The sequence below is a fragment of the Zalophus californianus genome, chromosome 14 (genome assembly GCF_009762305.2).
Source record: "Zalophus californianus isolate mZalCal1 chromosome 14, mZalCal1.pri.v2, whole genome shotgun sequence".
NCBI classification, from domain to species: Eukaryota; Metazoa; Chordata; class Mammalia; order Carnivora; family Otariidae; genus Zalophus; species Zalophus californianus.
Window position 1 is genome coordinate 66,351,862 of NC_045608.1, and position 19,705 is coordinate 66,371,566.

Consider the following 19,705-nt stretch of genomic DNA (forward strand, 5'->3'; position numbering starts at 1 on the left):
GGTTCAGAAGGAGGGAAGCAAGAATGAATAGGGGATTTTTCAGGTCAGTGAAACTATTCTGTATGATACTATAATGGTAGATATATGACATTATGCATTAGTCAAAACCCATAGAACACAGTGAACCTTAATATAAACTATGGACTTTAGCTAATAATAATGTATCCCTATTGGTACAGCAAGAGTAACAAATGTACCACACTAATGCAAGATACTAATAATGGGGCAAACTGGGGGTTGGGGGGGAGTAATTTAGGAACTCTGTACTTTTACTCAGTTTTTCTGTAAACCTAAAACTGCCCTAAATAATAAAACCTATTAATTTTAAAAATTCTTGAAACTACCCTCAGTAACACAGCATGTTTTAGCTTTCTAGGTAATTACTAGAAACAGGACTTTAGTGACTTGATCATTTCAGCAAATTGGCTTTTGTCAAAATGATCCTCAGCAATCTGGCCTGGATCCTGCTGAAGCCACACTTATCTTTCTGTTCCTCAAACAGGCCAGGCCCTTTCCAGCCTCACTGTTTTCTCTCCCCTTCCCCCAGCCCTCCGGAAGGCTGGCTGGACCTTACCCTTCCCATCTCAGCTCAAATGTCATCTTTTTTTTTTTTTTAAAGATTTTATTTATTTATTTGAGAGAGAGAGAATGAGAGATAGAGAGCACGAGAGGGAAGAGGGTCAGAGGGAGAAGCAGACTCCCTGCCGAGTAGGGAGCCCGACATGGGACTCGATCCCGGGGCTCCAGGATCGTGACCTGAGCCGAAGGCAGTTGCTTAACCAACTGAGCCACCCAGGCGCCCCTCAAATGTCATCTTTTGAGAGAAGCCTCCAGTGATCACTCTGCCCACCCCCCAAATACATGGAATGACCATCTAGTCACCTTATGCTGTAGGCAGAATAATGACCCTCCCCGAGGGTAATTTTTTAAAATATTACTTTAAAGGGAGCACCTGGCTGGCTCAGTCGGTGAAGCATGCAACTCTTGATCTCAGGGTTGTGGGCTTGAGCCCCATGTTGGGTGTGGAAATTACTTAAAAATAAAATCTTAAGGGGAACCTGGGTGGCTCATTTGGCATCCAAGTCTTGATTTCAGCTCAGGTCATGAGATCACGCCCCATGTTGGGTTCCAAGCTGGGCGTGGAGCTGCTTGGGATTCTCTCTCTCCCTCTGCCCCTCCTCCCCTCTAAAAAATAAATTAATTAAATCTTTATTTTTACATTATATATATATATATATTAAGATTTTATTTATTGGGGCACCTGGGTCGCTCAGTCGTTAAGCGTCTGCCTTCGGCTCAGGTCATGGTCCCAGGGTCCTGGGATCGAGCCCCGCATCGGGCTCCCTGCTCTACAGGAAGCCTGCTCCTCCCTCTCCCACTCCCCCTGCTTGTGTTCCCTCTCTCGCTGTCTCTCTTTCGGTCAAATAAATAAATAAAATCTTAAAAAAAAAAAGATTTGATTTATTTGAGAGAGAGAGAGGGAGAGAGCATGGTGGGGAGGGGCAGAGGGAGACGGAGAGGTGGAGAATCCCAGGCAGACTTCCCACTGAGCACAGAACCCAATGCAGGGCCCGATCTCACGACCCATGAGATCATGACCTAAGCCAACTGAAATCCCAAGTTGGATGTTTAACTGAGCCACCCAGGCTTCCCAACAAATAAAATCTTAAAATACACACACACACACACACACACACACACACACACACACACACGCACATTACCTTGAAGTATTATTTATCTTGATTACTGAGGGTTTTCTGGACTTTTGGGGTGCACTCCTTCAAATTCTGTGCCCAAGGCAAGCGTCTTACTCTAGTCCTGGCCCTGCCTCCCTCCCTCCATCAAGGACCTCCATTGGTCACATTAAGGTGCAAATAACTTAACCATTACTTATCTTGGAAAGGGGCACTTAAACTTTTTGATTTACAGAATATCTGATTATTCTACAATGAACATATTAGCAAAAAAGAAAACCAAACCACAGATAAGCTTGAAAGACAGAGATCACTTCCATTTATGTGCTTTTAAAGTTGAGTTGGAGGGACGGACAGCTTTATGACTCAGTGTTCTCTACCATAATCATTAACATGCTTCTTCAACAGGAATGTGGACAAGCTATACGAGTACCTGTGTATAGGAACAGGTACACCTGAAAAATCCTCTAGAAAGTAACTCAATAATTTACCCCTGGAAGTTGGGATCTGAGGTGCTGAAGGAGGGACTTTGATAGTCTTGTTTTTTGTTGTTTTTTTTTTACTACACAGTTGACCTTAAACAACAAGGAGGTTGGGGGTGATGAGACCCCTCACCCCCCAACTGCCCCATCCCCCCACCCCACACAGTTAAAAATCCAAGTATAACTTTTGATTCCCCCCAATTTTAATGACTAATAGCCTACTGTTGACCTGAAGTCTTACCAATAACATAAACGGTCACTTAACACATGTTTTGTATATGTATTATATAGACTGTATTCTTACAATAATGTAAGCTGGAGAAAAGAAAATGTCATTAAGAAAGTCATAAGAAAAAATGAAAATCATAAGGAAGAGAAAGTACATTTACAGTACTGCACTATAAAATATCCGTGTATAAGTGGACCAGCACAGTTCAAACCCTTGTTGTTCAAGGGCCAACGGATAGGCACCTGTAATGGTTTTCCTATCTTGCAATGAGCATGTGTTACATTCCTACTTTTTTAAAAGTACCAGTAAAAATTAAAAATAAATGGCCCATCATACCCACAAGTGATTCTCTCTGCTTACGGGGCAGGTGGTAAGGAGAGATCTAGCTGGAGAGGTCACTGTGAAGAGGCTGGTCCTTTCACCAGTGTATGTGGGAGTGCGAGGGGGTCTCCTGCACTCTAATTCCCCCCCAGCTAGGAGGGGCCCCTCATGCCCTAAGGGAAAAACCTCGCCCTGGCACAAACAGGTGTCCAGGTTCCTTCCCTGCAGACTGGTCATGTCCCTCCGAGTTTGGAACCTTTTTTTTTTTTTTTTTTAAGTAGGCTCCAGCCCAGTATGGAGCCCAACATGGGGCTTTAACTCATGACCCTGAGATCAAGACCTGAGCCAAAATCAAGAGTCGGATGCTTAACCGACTGAGCCACGCTAGCTGCACTTGTTCTTCTTTAATACTTTTTTAAACCCTTTGAATTATTTTCAAAGTTATACTTATTTTACAGTCATTTTCTCAATTTTAAAAATTAACTTAAGTGCACAAAAACCACCACTATATTGGCATACGAACGCATTACTGACGGTTGTACCTCTTTAACATGACTACACTCTATTTTATCATTTGAAACACAGAATGGTCCTAGTTCTAGGCTGAGCAGATAGTATTGTCCTCACGGCAAAACAGGAAGCTTAGGCCCCAAGTGGTTAGCTGGGTGGCTTTGAGAGAGTCCCCCACTTCATCTGAGGTAGAGTGGGGTATAGACCCCAAATGATATGTAGCCATGGGTGGGAAGACTGTGGCTGCCCTGAGCTCATGGCCTCTCCCTCCCCACTTCCTGTTCTCACCCAACCCAACCACAATTCCATCTGAATAGCTGCAGTCTTGTACTCTCAGCCTCTCTTGGGCCCACTGGTCTTCCCAGGCTTCCAGCTTCCCTATCTGAAACCTGGTCCACAGGACTCGTTTCTTTGCCCTGGAGAGTGGACAGGCTTCTAGCTTTCCAAGCCCTTGGGCCCTGTGGCCTGGCTGTTTAGTTTCTGCAGAAGGGGCCACGAGGCTCAATGGCAGGTGCCTTGACTGACATCATGTTTGCTCCCTTTGTCTCAGAGCTAAGGATACCTGGGAGGAACACCACAGTCTCTCGTATACAGACTCTCCACCTACTACGTTGCCCAGGAAAGGGCCATACCATCTGGGGTCTGCCAGGGAGAAGCCTGCTGACCAAGACCACGGTGGCCCTGAGCAATGGCTGGTCAGCATCAAAGCCGACCACTCCCATGATCCCAGGTTCCTGGGATCGAGCCCCGCATCGGGCTCCCTGCTCCGCGGGAAGCCTGCTTCTCCCTCTCCCACTCCCCCTGCTTGTGTTCCTGCTCTCGTTATCTCTCTCTGTCAAATAAATAAAATCTTTAAAAAAAAAAACAAAGCCGACCACTCTTCCGGCAGGAATTCCATGGGAATACTGATGAAACAGGTCAGGAGGGTGCTATCATAGGAGAGGTGGACAAAGAAGGCTGAACTGGGGACAACCCACAGGACTAGTCAGCTTTCCAGATCTCCAGATCCGGCCGTTAGCAGAAGTGCCAACAAAGGCCTAAGGAAATACTTTTTATTCCAGAGAGCTAAGGTCTTTTTGGACCCCTTGTTCAGGACCTGACTGTCTCGGGGTGGAGAAAGCTTAGTGTCTGTGTTTGATAAAAGGGAATATATCCTCAGAGAGGATCCAAGAGGCTGGACAACCAAGGCCTGGAGCAGTGAAGGAACTGTATTTCTAGGGTTTTCGGACATTTGTGGCCGTTTATAACCTGTCACTTCAAGCAGCTGTTCTTCAAACAGAGAAACTCGTGTTCAAATTGGAGTAGAATCAAATCAGGACTGCAAGACAAGAGTGGAAAGACCAGTGTTTCCCCAGTGTTTCAGCTTGCATCCATTACCCAGCACAGCTAAGCCCAAAGCCAGGCTTTGGCCCCTTAGGAGGGCATCAAACTATTAACTCTTTTCATTCAAGACAGGACCTGCCGGTAGGTGTGGACTCTAAGTCCCCTATCCCGAGCAGCTTATTCAAGTATTCTTTCCAGCCCCATGCCAAGGTTTACCCTCCCTTGAGGTGTTCCGGAAACACAGATTTCCCCATCTTATCACAGGCCCAGGGCTATCTTAGCACTTTTTAGGGACTGGTGCCCCATTGTACCCACACCCAGCTGGGCCTGCCCCATAATCCTACTCTGCTAAGCTACGCCTTTAAGCGTGAGGAGAGTAGGCCAGCCTGTTTCCGATCAGGGTCATACATGTGTGTTTGCCCCCTAACAAGAGCACAGGCCCACTGAGGGCAGGGGTCATTCTTCTCCTGACTTTAGGGGTCCACCCAGATCTCCGGCTTCCGCAAATGTTGGAACACACCTGGGACTCATTCAGAAAGACAATTCAATATTGAGTAAAACTTTAACGATAGAAAGGCTCAAAAAAAAGGAATTGAATGTGTATCAAGCTTCCAGCGTGGGGAGAAGTTTTTAAACTTTGGTGTGTAATAGATGTAATCACAAAAGATTAGCTCAACACACTGGACTGTATAAAGCGTCTGCAAAATGCATACACATTTTAGGTATGATTATCATTCTACAGATGAAGACATTAAGCCTAGGAAAGTGGAGTAATTTGAACAAGGGCACATACCTCAGCTTAAAGGGAGCAGAGCTGGGATTGCAACCCAGGAATGTCCAACAAAGAAGCTCCAGTACCTGAGGACTGCCCTTGACTATCTCACACTGTTATTTGCTGGACGCTAGAACACGTGAATTACATACACAACACATGTATGAGTACACACATATGTAGATACAAGACTGTGCATTCAAATATTTGTAGTAAATGGCAAAGAATATCCTTATAATTTTTTAAAACTCATGTGGATTCATAAGTAGCACAAGGAAAGAAATAAAACCATGTGTAAAAGAGGAAACAGAACCAGAAAATAAACAAATGTTCACTCTCCTTGGTGATAAGAACGCAAATGTAAGTTTAATGAGGCACCTGTTTCTGCTTTTTTTAAACGGGCCGGGAAGAAACCACACCAGCCATGTCGGATGTAGTGAAACTGGTCCCTTCGGATATTATTGGGAACACTGAGAATACGTCTGCCTTCTAGGAAATCACTTTATATATATATGCCAAAATTTTTTAAATGTACAACTGTAAATGAATGCTCTTTCCAATCATTCAACAGACAGTCCTGTGAATCTGAGATAGGGAAACTGGGGGGCTCCTTTTTTAGAAAGACTCCATCTCCTGTTTCCCAGCTAGGTCCCGTTTACTCACATTCTATATTTCACCTTGCATCTGAATCAACCAAGGAGCGAGGCAGGAAAGCGAATCATTCTCTGAGTCTCGTCCTAGGCCCCCAAACACCTGATAACATCTAAGAAGAACTGAATCCCAAATATGTCCCAGGACACTAGCTTCAAACAAACCTCGGCTGATGCGGACATCAATAACCCACCTTCAGTGATCTATGAAATAACACCTACTATTCACCTGACGTCGCCTTGAAGCGGACCCTACCCTGGATTCCTGAAGGAACCCATACCCTGGACCCCTTTCCAATATAAACCCCTAACCCCAAGCAACAGAGAGACTCACTCTCCTTCCCTTTCCAAGTCTCCCAGACACTCCATCTGTGATACGCCATCACTTAGGCTATTCAATAAACTCTGCTTTCACTTCCTCCTGGCTCATGTTTGATTTCTTTTTGTTTTATTTTGTTTTTCTAAAGTTTATTTTTTTTTAGTAATCTTTACACCCAACATGGGGTTCGAAGCCACAACCCTGAGATCAAGAGTTGCATGCTTTTCCGACTGAGCCAGCCAGGCACCCCTCGTGTTCGATTTCTATCCTGCACAAAGCCAATGACCCTCTCGGCTGCTCCTGGGTGACCTTGGACCCGGCCTGCCTACATCAAATCTGTTATGTACCAGGCATTGAATCAGGTACGTCTGGACTAAGCAGACGGGAGTGTGGGTCCTGATATATGGGTGGCCATGCCAGCTCTGGAATGACTGGCTGGAGACTTCATGTATGTGAGATAGAAATAAACACTATCCTTGTCTAAGCCACTGTTGTTTGGGGTATTCTGTTACTTATGACCAAACCTAATCTTATTCAGACAGAAGGTAAATGAACTTTCACCAGCTGGTGCCTGGCTTCTTTTTTTTAAGATTTTATTTTATTTATTTGTCAGAGAGTGAGAGAGAGAGAGCACAAGCAGGGGGAGCGGCAGGCAGAGGAAGAAGCAGGCTCCCCACTGAGCAGGGAGCCCGACGCAGGACTCGATCCCAGGACCCCGGGATCATGACCTGAGCCGAAGGCAGATGCTTAACTGACTGAGCCGCCCAGGTGTCCCTGGTGTCTGGCTTCTTAATGGAGTAGGAAGCAAGAGCATCAAAACAGAGTGAGCATATGGGAAGGAAGTGGAGGTCTGAGTAGCGTGGAAAAGGTATGATGTCATCACCGTGGAAGGAGAGAGAAAGTGATCTCATCAGAAAAACATAGTAAAACAGCTGGGCAGTGACAAGTTCCTTCGTGAGTCTCCAGAAACAGGTACTTAAAGAAGCCAATTTTTCAATGCCCTAAATGAATGAAGATGTACAGCACGACATTATTTATTACAGAAAACTTCAGAAATTATATAAATGTCAAACAGCAAGAGAATAGTTACATCACTTATAGTATTTCTTAAATGATTGTTAGGAAAAGTAGATAGCGAAAGATAAAATATACTTATGATACTTTATTATCGTATTTATATTTTATTTATTATATGGAAACCATAGAATACAAAACAGTACATACACTATGATTACAATTATGTGTGGAGGAAAGAATTGGGAAAGGTACCAAATTACTAACAATATATTTTTAATTTCCTTGACTTTGTTATGTTAATATTAAAAACTGTTAGTTTTAAATAGCATGTGAGATTCATCTCATTGAGTAGATAATAATCTCGAAAAAGTGAGATGTCTCACGTTTCCCTGTGACCCACAGCAGCTACCAAAGGGCTGCTACTCAGGACTTCACAGACAGTTATTGAGTTGAACTGTCTGAGATGGCATGATGACCAGGGAAGATTGCTCCTCTCTCTAACCAGTGTTGTGTTTTCTCTATTGGTCACACGGACTCTCATCAGGTGGTCAGCACTTAGTGTGGACTCTGCTCTGATGTGGGTGCTGTGCCCCTCCCTGGGCCTGGGGCTCGCAGCACAGCCAGAGCCCATCCTTGACGATATCATTCTCCCAAACACAAGATGGCCATCCAGTCACAGTAGAACAGGCTCTTTAGAAGCCCAGAAGGACACTTCCCCCTAAAGTGAATGTGAAGACAAAGCACTGACTTGGATGAGTAGCCTCCGTTCACTGCCACGTGTATCTCTCATTGCTCCTTCCTTTGTTCATTTGCTCACTCTGATACTTGCTGAGTGTCTGCCACATGCCAGGCACCATGCTAGGTGTGGGGGACATGGTGCTGAACAAGTCAGGTGCACCTCGTGGGGCTCACAGTCATGGGAATTAGACATTAAAGAGGTAAGTACAGTATTGTGGATTGTCTTATGGGCACAGGATGCCATAGGAACAGGCAAGCAGGGTCAAGCAAATTGGCTAGGTGGAAACCATAATCATCATTTGGGAACTGACCCACGAGTGCCGCACTAGAGTAGGTGAGCAAGAGAAGGTGAGTGATCAGGGCAAAGAGGCAGACTGGGCTGGGTTGGGCAGAGCCATGTAAGCCATGGTCAGACTTTTAGACTCCAAGTGCCAAGAGAGGCCACTGGAGGAATTCAAGCAGGCGAAAGATATGAACTTATTTATGTTTTTGAGAGCTCTCTAAGTGACCTAGACTCTAGAAAACAGTGGCTCCCACCCAAGAGAGCCCTGAAGGGAAGCCCAGGGTGACAGTTGTGCAGAAGGCCTGACTGAAACAGAGGACAGAGGGCTCCAAAATGGGGGTTTCCAGAGGAGGACGGACATGGAGAGGATTTTTAAACACACTTGGAATGCTGGAGCATTTTTTAAAAAGAGTCCCTGATAGAGGTGAATAATTTGCAGAAATAGAAAAAAACTCATCCTAAAATTCATATGGAATCTCAAAGGACCCTGAATAGCTAACATAATCTTGAAAAAGAAGAACAAAACTGGAGGACTCACACTTCTTGAATTCAAAACTTAATACAGAGCCATAGTAATCAAAACGGTGTGGTACTGGCATAAAGACAGACCAATGGGACAGAATAGAAAGCCCAGAAATAAACAGTTGCATACACAGTCAAATGACTTTTGACAAGTGTGCCAGGACCATTCAATGGGAAAAGGACAATCTTTTCAACAAATGGTGCTGGGAAAACTGGATATCCACATTCAAAAGAATGAAGTGGGACACTTACTTAACACCAAATACAAAAATTAACTCAATATGGGCCAAGGACCTAAATGTAAGACCTAAAACAATAAAACTCTTAGAAGAAAACATAGGGCAAAAACTTCACGACACCAGATTTGGCAATGACTTCTTGGATATGACATCAAAGGCACAGGTAACAAAAGGAAAAACAGACAAATTGAACTTCATGACTACTTCAAAATTGTGTGTCTCAAAAGATACTAATAGAGTAAAAAAGCAACTGCAGAATGGAAGAAAATATTTGCAAATTATATATCTGATAAAGAGTTCATATCCAGAATGTATACAGATAACTCTTAACAGCAAAAAAAATAAACAATCTGATTCAAAAGTGGGCAGAGGACTTGAACAGACATTTCTCCAAAGATACACGAATGGCCAACAAGCACACAAAAAGAGGCTCAACTTCACTAACCACTAGGGAAATGAAAATGAAACTACAATACCATCTGGTACCCTTAGGATGGCTACTATTAAAAAAACAAAACAAAACAGAAAGCCGCGAAGTGTTGATGAGAATGTGGAGAAACTGGAACCCTTCTATGCGGCTGGCAGGAATGCAAGCCACTGGCAGAAACATACAGCAGCTCCTCAAAATATTGAAAAGAGTTACCATATGATCTAGCAATTAAACTTCTGAGCACATTCCCAAAATAATTGAAGGGAGGGTCTTGAAGAAATATATTTTTTAAAGATTTTATTTATTTATTTATTTATTTATTTGAGGGCAGGGGAGAGGGGCAGAGGGGCAGAGAGAATCTCAAGCAGACTCCGTGCTCAGGGCAGAGCCCGACACTGGGCTTGATTCCACGACCTTGAGATCATGACCTCATGACCTGAGTGGAAACCAAGAGTCGGTCACTTAAGTGACTGAGTCACCCAGGCTCCCCAGTCTTGAAGAAATATTTGTACACCTGTGCTCATGGCAGCATTATTCCCAATAGCTAAAATGTGGAAGCAACCCAAATATTTGTCTACAGATGAACAGATAAGCAACATGTGCTCTATACACAGAACGGAATATTATTCCACCTTAAAAAGTTAGGAGATTCTGACATAAGTTATGACACGGATAAACCTTGAGGACATTATGCTAAGTGAAATAAGCCAGTCATAAAAAGACAAATACTCTATGATTCCATTTATATGAGGTACTTATGGGCGCCTGGGTGGCTCAGTCAGTTAAGCATCTGCCTTCGGCTCAGGTCATGATCCCAGGGTCCTGGGATCGAGCCACCTGCATCAGGCTCCCTGCTTAGCGAGGAGCCTGCTTCTCCCTCTCCCACTCCCCCTGCTTGTGTTCCTGCTCTCGCTGTGTCTCTCTGTCAAATAAATAAATAAAATCTTTAAAAATAAATAATTAATTAATTAGAAAAAAAAAGTCCTCAACTGCTTTTGAATCTATGAATGCAATCCCATGTGACCTGGTCAATGCTAATGAAATAGCCATATTTGAACAGTGAGTTTTGAGGCTAGGTAATAGCTCCCAAAGATAGAAAATGATGAATATTATGGATTTGTACACTGGGGCTTAAGATTGCCCTGTGCTCTTACACATACAAATAGTAGAGGGGGTTTAAGACAGGGGCATTAGGGCGCACTGGGGAAAAGCCTTCCTGTTCTCACGAAGAAACAACCTCTATCAGATATGTTGAAACCTCCTATTGACTCTTGGCTAATCTTCAGCCTAAAATGCAATATAAGGTAGAGCTAATCCCAGAAAGTAGGCTTAAACAAACAAGCCACCAGTCTACTGTGTCTTTGAGAAGTCTGATTTTCCTACTTTGCTGTTTCCTACATACTGTTTGGGAAACAGGAAGCCCGTGACTCTGAGGCAACTGATGAAGCCCTTTTTGGGAGGTTGTAAGGTTCACGGCAGCTATATGAACACTGGTATTGAAAATACCTAGTATTGGGGTGCCTGGGTGGCTCAGTCAGTTAAGCATCTCCTTCGCTCAGGTCATGATTGGGATCGAGCCCTGCATCGGGCTCTCTGCTTGGCAGGGACTCTGCTTCTCCTTCTGCCTTTCCCCTTGGCTTGTGCTCTCTCTCGCTTTCTCTCTCTCAAATAAAAAAAAAAAAAAGATTTTATTTATTTATTTGAGAGACAAAGAGAGAGTGAGCACAAGCAGAGGAGGGGCAGAGGGAGAAGCAGACTCCCTGCCGAGCAGAGAGAGTCCGATGTGGCGCTCAGGGATCATGACCTGAGCCAAAGGCAGACACTTAACCAACGGAGCCACCCAGGTGCCCCTAAATAAATAAAATCTTTTTAAAAAATTGTTTAAAAAATGAAAGAGCTAAATCCTCAAATACAGCAGTAGGTCAATAGATAATTTTAAAACTGCTCTATCAAGAAAAGGCAGTGTAATCCTATTATTTTGTAAAGTGGTGGTAACTACCAGTAGAGTATGAGTTTCTGCATAATGATGTTGAGAAAAGCAGGAATTCTTTTTTCCTTAAAGATAGGTCGCATGCCTCTCATTAAATTTGTAAGAAAATAAAACAAGAAAAAAGGATTTTGATAATTATTTTAAAAATAGATCCCACTAGGGGTGCCTGGGTGGCTCAGTCGTTAAGCGTCTGCCTTCGGCTCAGGTCATGATCCCAGGGTCCTGGGATCAAGCCCCGCGTCGGGATCCTGGGATCAAGCCCCGCGTCGGGCTCCTGGCTCAGTGGGAAGCCTGCTTCTCCCTCTCCCTCTCCCCCCCTGCTTGTGTTCCCTCTCTCGCTGTGTCTCTTTCTGTCAAATAAATAAATAAAATCTTAAAAAAAAAAATAGATCCCACTGGCTGCTCTAGGAAGAATGAATTGGAGAAGAGTAATTGTCAATAACTTTACCTTGCCTTTTGCCACAAGGCAAAACAGCCCTGTGGTGTGTTTCTAGGGGCCAGTTTCCAATAGAGAGTATCAAAGACTTAAAGCAGGTGCCTAAACATTGTATAAACTAGACATGGAGTCAGCATGAAGGGTCCACGTGATAACCTGCTTTCTTCTGTTTACTTAAGAAAAAAAAAAGCAGCTTCCCATACTGCTGTAGGTCATTCTACAAAGAAAAGTCATCGAGCAAAGCCCAATATGGCATCTGCTTAGTTCTGGTCAGGCCCCAGAATGACAAGATTCCACACTGGCCAAAGACTTGGAGCGGAGGGAGGGTCCTGGGTCTACAGCAGGGCAATGAGCAAGTTCAAACAGCCCCGAGACTTCCCCTGGTCACTCGACAAGGAGAACAGACAGGCCTCACCTACCGCTGGTACAGGAGGTTGCAGGGGAGGGCCGGGACGGAGACTAGGAAACTGGTCTGGACCAAGAGCCTTGAGAATCAGGAAGCCCTGCTCAAAATAAGGATCTACACAATGTGTAGGAACAGGCTGGGCCTCACACCCAAGTAAGGAGCATGAGAATCTCCTGGGGTGGGAGGTCATCTACTTCTTCTGGAACAGGTTCTACCATCACCTGTGCATGTCCACATCTGGAAGACATTGTCTGATCACTCCAAAGACTGGGATGTGTTCTTCTGTGTCCTAGCTGCTTCCCTGGAGGGCTAGAAACCACATCCATGGTCACTGTCCTATTCTGACAAGGTAGCATCAACGTTAACATGATAAATTACACAGCACCGCTTTACCATGCAACCACAAACCAGGTATGCATTGGGAAGGGTGGGAAAGAAGGAACACACCCGTGTGCTTCACATCAGGCCGACTCTGTTAGGGGCCATCCTGGTTCTAAAGAACACCGACTATCCCCTCTCAAACAGATCCATGGAAAGTTTTCTTTAAATAAGTATTTCCAGGGCTCCTGGGTGGCTCAGTTGGTTAAGCGTCTGCCTTCAACTCAGGTTATGATCCCAGGGTCCTGGGGTGGGAGCCCCACGTTGGGCTCCCTGCTCACGGGGAGTCTGCTTCTCTGTCTGCCCCGCCCCTCCCACTCGTTCTCTCTCTCTCTCTCTCTCTCTCTCTAATAAATAAAAATCTTTTTAAAAAAATAAATATTTATAGGGTGCCTGGGTGGCTCCGTTGGTTAAGCGACTGCCTTCGGCTCAGGTCATGATCCTGGAGTCCCGGGATCGAGTCCCGCGTCGGGTTCCCTGCTCAGCAGGGAGTCTGCTTCTCCCTCTGACCCTCTTCCCTCTCGTGCTCTCTATCTCTCATTCTCTCTCTCAAATACATAAATAAAATCTTTAAAAATAAATAAATATATATATATATATAAATATTTCCATGGGGCATTTGAATAAGATTATGTACAAAGAATGTGCTGACTCATACCTTTCCTGGAGTATCTACCTAATTTGGCCATGGGCTTTTCCACTTCCCTGGAACATTCCTCTCTTGGGCGTGTGCCGGTCCTTTCCTGGTTGTATCCCTGCATCTCTGCCTTTACTTGTCTGTCCCCTCTCTCCTCCTGCATTCACAGAGGTATTCTTCAGGAGGGCTTCCTTGGGGACCTCATATCTTTTCATTCCTTCTCCTTGAGGGACTGTCACCCACTGCCTTTAATTGTCACCTCTGTGCTGATGGTAAGAATAGCTGACAACACAGGTGATCACGATGGGCCATACCTGGCACCAAACTAAACTCTGAGGCAGTAGACACTGCTAACGTCCCATTTTTATGGAAATGAGGAAGAACAACTGAGGCTTGGTGGTGGGGTGGGAGGAGGGAGGTTGAAGTACCATGCCCCCCAAAGTCACATAGCTACTAAGAGGCACAACCGAGATTCAAACGTGGCCAGTCCACCTCAGAGCCTCCACTGGTAACTGATGCCTTTCTGTACTTCATGCAGTTCTCCATATTCTCTCGCCTGGACGCCTTTCGCAAGGGGCCAGGGCCCCCTCCTCCAGACCGCCCCTCAAAGCCAGAATGCTGAGCACTGGTCTGCTACCATACCACCCTGAACATGCCCATTCTCATCAGAATGTTGACCACTAGACCCCAGAGAATAGTCCCTGACACGTTTACACTGGTTGTTGAACCATGAAAGTACTTTCAAATCCTGCTGCTTGGCACCTTGTCCCCTCCCCAGGACCCACCCCCTCCCACAACCTCCCCAAACCCGCCAATCCTGGCATGGTGTGGGGGTGGCGGGCAAGGGCTGGGGTGGGGGCTTCAGGATGCTGCTGGCCGTGGTCCTCACCATTGCTACCCCTGTGGTGAACTACTGTTAAAATTGCCTCTTTCCTCTCCCTCCTCCCAATCGGTCTCTCCCCACAAACCAGTTCCTCCTCCTGACTTCCTTATTTCTGGGGCCCTTACCTCATTCCCCAGTTCACATTACAGGGAGCCTCCTCTGAGCCCTCCTTTCCTCTCTAGTGCTCACCTTCAACTGGTTGCCTTGCCCTGTGGCTTTGACCTCCTCTGCCCTCTGCCAGTCCTCCCTGATCTCCTCCTTTCCTCTCCCTATGGCCTCCATGCTGGAACAGACCCATACTCCTGGCCCAGTTTCCTTGGGGCCTCTGCTGGACTCCCCTTACCCCCACCCCTTCCTCCTCCACAAACTTGAGGCCAAAGCCTGCCCTCCCTACCTTGCTTCCTCATGGGAATATACCTTCTAACCAAGGTGGTAGCCTTACCCCTGCAAATGGCACCTCAATTAGAAATCCTCATACAGAGGGGCGCCTGGGTGGCTCAGTCAGTTAAGCGTCTGACTTCGGCTCAGGTCATGCTCTCAGGGTCCTGGGATCAAGCCCTGATTTGGGCTCCCCGCTGGGTGGGGAGTCTGCTTCTCCCTCTGCCACTACCCCTCCTCCTGCTCATGCTCTTTCTCTCTCAAATGAATAAATAAAATCTTTAAAAAAAGAAAGAAAGAAATCCTTATACAGAAAAGGTATTTCATAACAATTTAATAAATTCAGTCAACTGGTACCCACTTGTGTTTGCAAAGTTTTCTACCATATCCAATCACAAACTTCTTGCCCTTGAAACTTGAAACATGAAACATGAAAGCCTATTCCCCTCTGTGCTAACCACAGCCTTTACCTCCCCTACCCCCTGAGGGGGTGGAGGCATCAGAGATACCGCTGAGGTCTCCAGCAGGCTCCTTTCTGCCCCTTTGCCCCCAAGCCTGGATGACTGTCCCGTCTGCCTGATTCCTGAGCATTCACATCCAAGGCGCCAGGGCAGCACTGGTTACACCCAGTGCCTACCCTCCGCGAGCTCCTGATTGGAGCTGCAGGAGAAATGATGGGTCAGATGATGACCGAGCCCCTCCCTCTGGCGGTACCAAAGGAGCCATGCGGAGAGCAGTGCCGGGAGACCCTGGGAGAACCTCGCTGATCACCAGCCTCATTAAGACATTCATGGAGCCTTTGGCCCGTGCAGAGTCCTGCTCCACTATTTCACAGCCCTAGCAGGGCGGGAATGTTGCTTAACCTCTCTGCCACATAGTTTCCTCATCTGTAAAATGATAGTAAGCAAGCTACCTCATAGGGTAGTTGTGAGGCTTAAATGAGTAGTGTGTGTAACGCATCTAGAACGGTGTTAGTTGGGGCACCTGGGTGGCTCAGTCGCTTGATTAAGCATCTGACTCTTGATTTCGGCTCAGGTCATGACCTCAGGGTCGTGATCTCAGGGTCTTGAGACTGAACCCCCCCAATCGGCTCCCAGCTCAGCGTGGAGTCTGCATGAGATTCTTTCCCTCTTCCCCTCCTCAAGGGAGCACTCTCTCTCTTTCTTTCTCTCTCTCTCAAATCTTTTTTTTTTTTTTAAGATTTTATTTATTTGTCAGGGAGAGAGAGAGTACAAGCAGGGGGAGCGGCAGACAGAGGGAGAAGCAGGCTCCTGCTGAACAGGCAGCCCGATGTGGGACTCGATCCCAGGACCCTGGGATCATGACCTGAGCTGAAGGCAGACACTTAACCGATTGAGCCACCAGGCGTCCCTAAAAAATAAATCGTAAAAAAAAAAGGACGGTGTTAGTCACAGACTGTGCACAGTAATGTCAGCTGTTAGAGTTTCTATTATTTGACATAAAGTGTTACAGGAAATTAGAGATGAAAGATACCTTTGCAAAATCTCTCTCAGGATCTCGGATACCCTCTGAAAGTATAAGTCCAGAGGGGAAAAACAGTATAAACAGAAAGTTCTCTCCCCCCTGACCTTCACCTCTAACTGGGAACCCAGACCTCCTTTCTGCCCATGGCCCTACCCACTCCTGCAAGCAGGGGTCAGTGGCTGGGAGCTCTCTCAGGACTGAGGCTGCCACTCTCACCCTGTCTTGGGCCCTTCAGCTTTACATACCCACTTACTCAGTCAACAACCCTTAGCCGAGCACACATCTCCACCAGCTTGTTGGGGGGCAGTAGCCCTGAAGGCCCCAGGGTGCCTGCCCCAAGGTGCTCGTGTGCTCGCAGTCCTCCAGTTCAAAACCATAAACTGACAAACGCTATGAAGGAACAGGATGAGTGACACATGAGCAAGCAATAGGGCCTCTTGGGCAGGAAAGGCTTCCCTGAAGAGGTGACATTTGAGCTGAGATCTGAAAACCGGGTGTCACCCTGTGAGGCAGGGGGAAGGCCGGTCTGTCTGCCCTAATTTTGCCCACCATGACAATGCCTGCAGTGGACCTACAGGTGGGCAGAGCCCCAGGGGAAGCTCAAAAACTTCAGGAAACAGGGCCTCCCAAGGCAGGATCTAAACCGGGTCGGTGAGGCCTCAGCGCCAGGGTTCTCCCAGCACCCCACGACGGGGCGAGGGCTGTGCCAGGCAGCTGTGAAGCCAAATGCAAGCCAGCAGGGTCCCAGGTAAGAGACTCTGAGATGTGCTGACTTCTCCTACCTTAACGGGATGAGGCCGGTTCCTCCTAATGAGGGGTTACAACCCTTGAGGGGCACCTGCGGAGAGACAGGCCTGGGGGAAGAGGACCGGACGGAGGGAGCAGGGCAGGCGGACCCTGGAGGCCGCCAGCATCTCTGCGCCGGGGCAAAGACCTGGGGAGGGGGGTCCAGAAACAGGCGAAGCTCCTTCGGGAAAGCCCTCTAGGGTCTGCCGGGGAAAGGCGGGCGCTAACGGGGCTTTGACAGACCGTCCGTGTCCGCGGACCCGGAGGACACGGTCCCCGGGTGGTGGTAAGGATGGGGGGTGCCTGCCGCTGTCAGCCGGCGAGGCTCACCCAGGTCCGCCAGATCCGCGCCTGGCGCAGCCTCGGGGCCACCGGAGCCTCCCCCCGGACTGGCCGCTCCTCGCCTGGGTCTCGGGATGCTGGGCGGGGAGATGGGGGCCGCACGCCGCTGGGGCCCGGAGACCCGACCCCGGGGACTCGCGGGCGCGCGGCGGGCTGGGGGCCGGGCAGAGAGGGCACACGGCCGCGGGACGGGGCCCCGAGCGGCGCCGACTTACCCAGAAATTCGCCTTGAACAGTGCGCCCGTCATGGCCGGCGCGCGTCGCTGGGGGCCGAGCGGAGCGGAGTGGCTGGCTGGCGCCGGGTGACCGAACTGTGGCAGCCCGCGGTCCCGCAGTCGGACTGGGGAGTCGCCCCGCCGCGGGGAGGCCGCGCGGAGTCCTAAACCACGCCCGATAGCGCCCGCCCCGGGCGCACGGCTCCTCCCCGGCCGCCACTCCTGAGTCCAGCGCCGATGCCCACGCCCACGGACAGCCCCGCGACCTCTGTGACCCTGGAATTGCCCCCTCGTTCAGGAAGCCTTCAAGGATTGCAAGGAACTGGTCCTGCCGCCTTCCCGAATTTGACTCCCTTCCTGCCTACGTGCTCCCTCCTCCCCCGACCAATTCCTCGCGGAGAAATCCAGGCTTGGCGGGGTGGTGGATGGAGCCCCGAGCGATCAGAGGGTGGTCGCGTGGACCAGGTGTCAGCTCCGCAAAGCCTGAAGACGGACAACGCCAGCGGACGCTTCAGCAGGTCCTGTGTACTACCCCAACCGCCTTCGCTACGGATCGGCCCCTGGGAAGGTTTTCGTCTAAAAGTCAAGGAAAGGTCATTGATACTATTAGCCCTTGACTCTAAGTCCCTTAGTGGGGCCCTTTCTAGGCCTCCAAGAGCTCAGCTCCTCCGGGACCTCCTCCCCTTTCTCAAGACCCAAGACCATTTCCCACCAATCCCACTCCGATAGGAGCCCAGAGCCCCTTTCCTCTCCATGCACTCTTCCACCCTCAGGACATACATTACCCCAAGACAAAGCAGACCCATCCCTGCTTTGTACCACTGTGGTGCTCTGGGACAAAGTACTGCCCCGACCTACATGCCCTGAGCCAAAACTGTGGCCCAGAGAGGCCGAATGACTTGCCCAAGATTCCAGGGTATTAAATGGGTGAAGAGCTGGGTTAGAGTTCTGCCCTTCTAAACAGGGCCAGGGCGGAAGACAGATGTCACCCCTGGGGCAAATCCACCCTGGGCAAAGAGTAGGTGCTCAAACAAGGGAAGATGAAGATCAAGGATACCAAGACTGCATCCTCATGGCCACCTGCAATCACAGGCCTGGAGAGGTAAGCATTTGCCCCTTGAGTAGGTTCTACCTCTGTCCGGACACAGTGAAAGGGCAATTGCTGGGGTGATTTGAAGGATAGCTAAAAGGTCCTGCCTGGAAATACCACGCCCAGTCCCCTTGTGATGAAATCCCACCAGCAGAGTTATCCACAAGTAAGAAGATGAAGTGACTCCAGCCCTGGATCACTCCAAGGGCATGCATCCAGCCATCTGGTTGTTCATCTCTTTGGAAAGCAGTGAGGTTAGGAGGAAGGGAAGCCTGGCAGCACCATCTGGAGGCAGCAGAGGCCATGGTGGGCACCAGGAGAAAGGATAAACTGCAGGAAAGGTAAGAAATAGCATGAACTGAGGGTCCTGCCTTCAGCTCAGGTTGTGATCCCAGGGTCCTGGGATCCTGTGCCTTGGTGAGCTCCCTGCTCAGCGGGGAGTCTGCTCCTCCTTCTACTCCTTCCCCCTGCTCATGATCTCTCTCTCTCACCTCTCTCAAAGTAAATAAATAAAACCTTAAAAAAAAAAAAATAGCGGGCGCCTGGGTAGGGTAGCTCAGTCGGTTAAGTGTCTGCCTTTGGCTCAGGTCATGATCTCAGGGTGCTGTGATCGAGTCCCGTGTCGGGCTCTCTGCTCAGCAGGGAGCCTGCTTTCTCCTTCTCACTCTGCCTCTCCCCTCTGCTTGTTCTCTCTCTCAAATAAATAAATAAAAATCTTTTTTAAAAAATAGCATGAACTGGGAAGATGAAAGAAGATGAAGTTAAGGAAGACAGCACCAAGATTTTTCCTGGAAGTTTTTAATATTTGGGGGCAGATATTTTAGACACAATTCTAACTGTCTAGTTTTCACTTTATATATATATATATATATTTTAAGTCTTAGGAAGTCTTCGAAATGCTCACGGTGCATAATGCTTGATTTTCACAGATCTGGGTCCAAAGATCCCTGACTTTTAACTCTCTTCCACCACCTGGTGGCAGGATTGAAAATTACAAATGCTTGTCCACACTGACGGAAAATACTATGCATTCATTCCTCAACCTTATTAAAGTCATCGTCTGGGCAAGGCGTTGTGAGTAAAAAGACAAGTAGAATGTGTACTATATCTAAGGGTCTACAATCAATTGGAGAGATTTTACTAACAA

At 47.7% G+C, this 19,705-nt stretch overlaps 1 protein-coding gene across 1 annotated transcript in view; it reads right to left on the minus strand.

The window, feature by feature from the left end:
• Positions 1-17,658, minus strand: part of PSTPIP2 (proline-serine-threonine phosphatase interacting protein 2) — a 64,620-nt gene extending 46,962 nt beyond the window's left edge. Inside the window, exon 1 of the mRNA XM_027575963.1 lies at positions 17,469-17,658. Within this exon, the coding sequence (XP_027431764.1) occupies positions 17,469-17,501 (33 nt within the window). The 5' untranslated portion in view covers positions 17,502-17,658. The remainder of the gene's footprint in view (positions 1-17,468) is intronic.
• Between the last annotated feature and the right edge of the window lie 2,047 nt (positions 17,659-19,705).